This window comes from Helobdella robusta (assembly GCF_000326865.2).
Source record: "Helobdella robusta unplaced genomic scaffold HELROscaffold_3, whole genome shotgun sequence".
Lineage (NCBI taxonomy): Eukaryota > Metazoa > Annelida > Clitellata > Rhynchobdellida > Glossiphoniidae > Helobdella > Helobdella robusta.
Genome location: NW_008704501.1, coordinates 451189 through 455655, shown reverse-complemented (window position 1 = coordinate 455655; position 4467 = coordinate 451189). Strand labels below are relative to the sequence as shown.

The 4467-nt window shown below is 34.8% G+C and overlaps 1 protein-coding gene across 1 annotated transcript in view; it reads right to left on the bottom strand.

Annotated features, from left to right (window-relative positions):
• Positions 1 to 251: 251 nt before the first annotated feature.
• The window catches only part of HELRODRAFT_160973 (hypothetical protein), a gene marked incomplete at both ends in the record, with an annotated part of 5852 nt that continues 1636 nt past the window's right edge, over positions 252 to 4467 (bottom strand). The window contains 3 exons of the mRNA XM_009020966.1: positions 252 to 365; positions 3196 to 3285; positions 3551 to 3627. Coding sequence (XP_009019214.1) covers positions 252 to 365; positions 3196 to 3285; positions 3551 to 3627 — 281 coding nt within the window. The remainder of the gene's footprint in view (positions 366 to 3195; positions 3286 to 3550; positions 3628 to 4467) is intronic.

Here is a 4467-nt window from a genome sequence, read left to right as displayed (position 1 = left end):
GTTGTTGTTGTTGTTGTTGATGGTGTTGTGGTTGATGTTAATGTTGTTGTTGTTAATGACGTTTTTGATGTTGTCGTTAATGTTGTTGTTGATGTTGTTATTGATGTTGATTTTGTATTTGTTGCTAATGTCAATATTATCGTTTGAAGCCTGTCAAATTAGAACCAAATGAATACCAAACCATTATAATCCAACATCTTACGTTAATCTATTTTTAATAAATTAATAATATTAATTAACAATACAGTCAGTCATTGATTGGTCGAGGCATAATTTAGAACATCAGACTTCACATCTCTATAGTGTCGTCGTTGCTGTCTTTGTAGTTTCTCTGATTTGTGAATGTAGAGATTTATGACGAGTGACTGTTTGAATGTGTGTACTTGTGTGTGTGTGACTGTGTTTATGTGTACGTGTTTGTGTGCGGGAGTGAACGAGGAAAGAAAGAAAGAAAAAAGTGGGGAAGAAGAAGAAAAAAGAAAGAGAAAAGAGAGAAAGAAAGTGAGAGAGAGAGAGAGAGAGGGAGAGAGAGTGAAAAAAGAATGTGCGTGCAAAAAGATATTGATAAAATTATAAACGTTATAAACCATAAAAAATCACGCTTCTTATAATAATAAAGTTATTAGCATTGTATACCATGAGCCATCAACCCAACATTCACACGACCAGCTGTTGTTGTTGTTGTTGCAGTGCATTGTTAACGCTGAAGTGCCACAACTAATGAGTGATTGTTGCTTCCGTTGTTGTGTCTGCGTGTTGTAATGCGATTGAACGTCGTTTCGTTGTTGTTTGTTATTGTTACAACTTGAATGATTAAAATTGCAGGGGTATGCAAATCTGTTTGTTCACACGTTTGCTCACTTGTTTGTTCACACGTTTGTTTACTTGAGTGTTTCGGCCAGCGTTTTGTTTGTTCTCTTCCAGGTTCACATAGTTGTTCGTTCACCCACTTGTTCACATGCTTGTTCACTTAACTTTTTGTTTAAAATTTTTGGTGAAATTGTTTAATGAAATGATTATTTCTAATTTTTGTGATAAAGAAAAACCAGGCAAAATGATTTCATTTTATATTTCCTAATTAATAAACCTAGAATTCAACTCACTTTTCTGATAATTATTATTATAATCTAAATATCATCATCATCATCTTCTTCTTTTTCTTCCTCCTCATCATCTTCTTCATCATCATCATCCCCATCATCACCATCACCAATCAACATCATCATCGTCGTCGTCTTCATCATCATCATCATTACAATCATCACAATCCAGGCTGACATATGAATGAAGCACTCGATGGGATGATTAATGCCAAGCAACCTCTCCACATCCCATCTCCATCCACGCCACGCACAGCAAACAACAGCCCCCCCACCACCACCACCATCACTACCACCAACCATCTCCACCGATTGAATGAAAGAAAAAATGAATGAAAGCTGATGAACGCTGAAGACCTCGTTCTGTCTCCACGCAGATATTGACAATGCCATAATCATTATTAACTCATCATTATCTCATCACCACCATCATCACAACAACATCAACATCATCACATCAACATCATCAGCATAACTTCAACATAACCATCACATCAACACCACCATCACATCAACATCACATCAACATCATTCTTCCATCAACATCACATCAACATCATCATCCCATCATCATCACATCAACATTTTCATCACATCAACATCATCATCACCAAACTATTTTTATGGCCCCATTGTCAACTTTTGCTTTCGCGAGTGAGTGAAATATGGAATAATTTTCAACGTTAATTATAAGTGATTCGGTTGGTTGATGTAGTACATCATACAGATGTGAATGTACACTGTACACTGTACAGATGTGTACGTTCACTCTAGAGTAATGGGAATCTGTATAATCTGTACTGTATATGTACATATCCCATACATACGTTGTACCATACAAAACTATACAAAAAAATACGTTGTACGTACATGCGCGTCTGTATTCCCTTTCCAGGCTTCATCTTGTTCCGGTTATTTATGATCCGCCATCCGTTCCCCTCTCTTGGAAAGTTTACGAGTTCGTGAAAGTTAAATTTTTCAGAATTATTTTAATGATCAACTGCTTGGTTTTTTTTTAACCAACCCAAAATATGATTATTACTATCACCTTCCCCTCCTCAAATCATAATCATCATCATCATAAAAGTTATCATCATCGTCATCGTACAATCATCCCAACATCATCATCACAACAACATCATCATCCCAACAACAACATCATCATCATTATTATCATCATCATCTTCATCATCATCATCATCATCACAACAACATCATCATCCTCACAACAACAAGCACGGCAGTATGCAATTAACACTTGAAACACTTATGAGGAGCTGCTTGCAAAGATAGCGAGGACCACAGGACAGATGATTGATACACAAGATAACTTGAATAAATGAATCATTGAATAAATCCAATTTTTGAAAAATATAAAAAATAAACTAAAAAATTGTGAAAAACGAATTTTATTTCAGTAAAAGCATTCATTATTTAGCTCGTTAATTCAAACACGTCAAACTCCCACTTCTTTTAATTTTTAATGTATAAAATTTATAATGGAAGCAGGAACGATGCGAGGAGGTGCACCGCCCTAGCCGGTCGAGCCATGAGAACGTCGAAACGTGTTTCCCGCCCGCCTCACATGTTCCAACTCACACAGGGAAGTATATTTAAATTAATATTTTTAATTTTAAATGAACTAAACTGAAACAATTATGTAGCGGGGCTGATGTGATTAGATGGACCGGATGTGAGAGGGATGCATTCGTGATGGGTGCCTGATAAGATTCTGCAGTTATAACAGTTTGTTCATGTTTGTTCATGTTCGTTAATGTTTGTTCATGTTTGTTCATGTTCGTTAATGTTTGTTCATGCTTGTTTAGCATCTGTCTTAGCAGATAACACGACAGCTACTGATTGGTTAATTATTTTCACTCGTGTTTCTCTAAGTTTGAAGTTGATAATAATGATTAAATTTTTGAGATATATATTCAATTTATATACTTGTGATTCAATAGGATAATCAATTAAAACGTTGAAAATGATAAAACTTAAGAAAGTAACTGCTTATGCGGTGCTAACAAACTGAAGCGCAAACAAACAAGCAGACGGAATCCGTGATTTGATCAATTAATGAAACCCCAAAACGAACTTCCACTTCGATTCCAAATTCCCTGAATTCCACGACAGGGGTCTTGCATAAAGTGTAACTCAATTTTATTGTTAGTGGGGAAAGAAATGGCTTTCAGTGCAAATTTTTACGAATGTCTATAAAGATTTTGTTCAATCTTGTCTTAACACACATATCAGACTAACGCCTCAGATTATCAATAATGACAAAATGTACTTGGATTTAATGTGTCAATACTTTTTCAACTTTTATTTCCAGGTTACATCCAATTTTCCACTCTGCATTTGTGCCAATGTTTTATTGTATTGATAATATATTCTGAGATTGAACATGTTAGCGACGAATGGTTGTATTGGAAGTTGAGAGTTTATCTGACTGAGATGAGTTGACAGGTCCTTCCGCTGTGGTTCACGATGATTGCCAACAGAATGAGCATGGCGACAATTATGTTATCTGAGATGATTATCGTGCCAAAAATGATGAAGATGATGATGACGTTGTTAATGATGATGAAAATGGAGATGATGTTGATGATGATGATGAAGATGGAGATGAGGTTGATGAAGATGATGACGCACACAAGTATCTCATGACCGTCCGACGGACTGCTGAACATCTGCTTAGAGTGGAACTTTCACTCATCGTGACAGCAGACAATAAAACCTTAAGGGCTACATAATGATACTGTTATTATTTTTTATATTTTTGCATAAATAATTTTATCTAGTCAAAAATTATTCTAAAGAAGCCAAACTCATTAAATATTTACAAATCTTCAAGTTCGATAAAAATAATTTAAATTTAATTATCATGAATTTGTGAAATAAATTTTAAATGAGTTTTAAAAAGATATCTTGTTAAATGCTTTTTTGTGTAGCACAACCACAACCACAACAACAACAACAACAACAACAACAACAACAACAACAAAAATAAAAGCAATAACAACAACAGCATCATCATCATCATCAACTACAACAACAGCATCATTATCATCATCAACAAAACATCATAATCATCATTATCGTCATCAACAAAACATCATCATCATCAACAACAACAACAAAACATCATCAACATCAACAACAAAACTTCATCATCATCATCAACAACAACAACGACAACAATATCATATCATCATCAACAACAACAACAACGACAACAACATCATCATCATCAACAACAAAACATCATCATCAACACCAACAAAAGATCATCATCATCATCACCATCATCATCATCAACAACAACATCGTCATCATCAGCAACAACAACATTAACCACAAACATCAC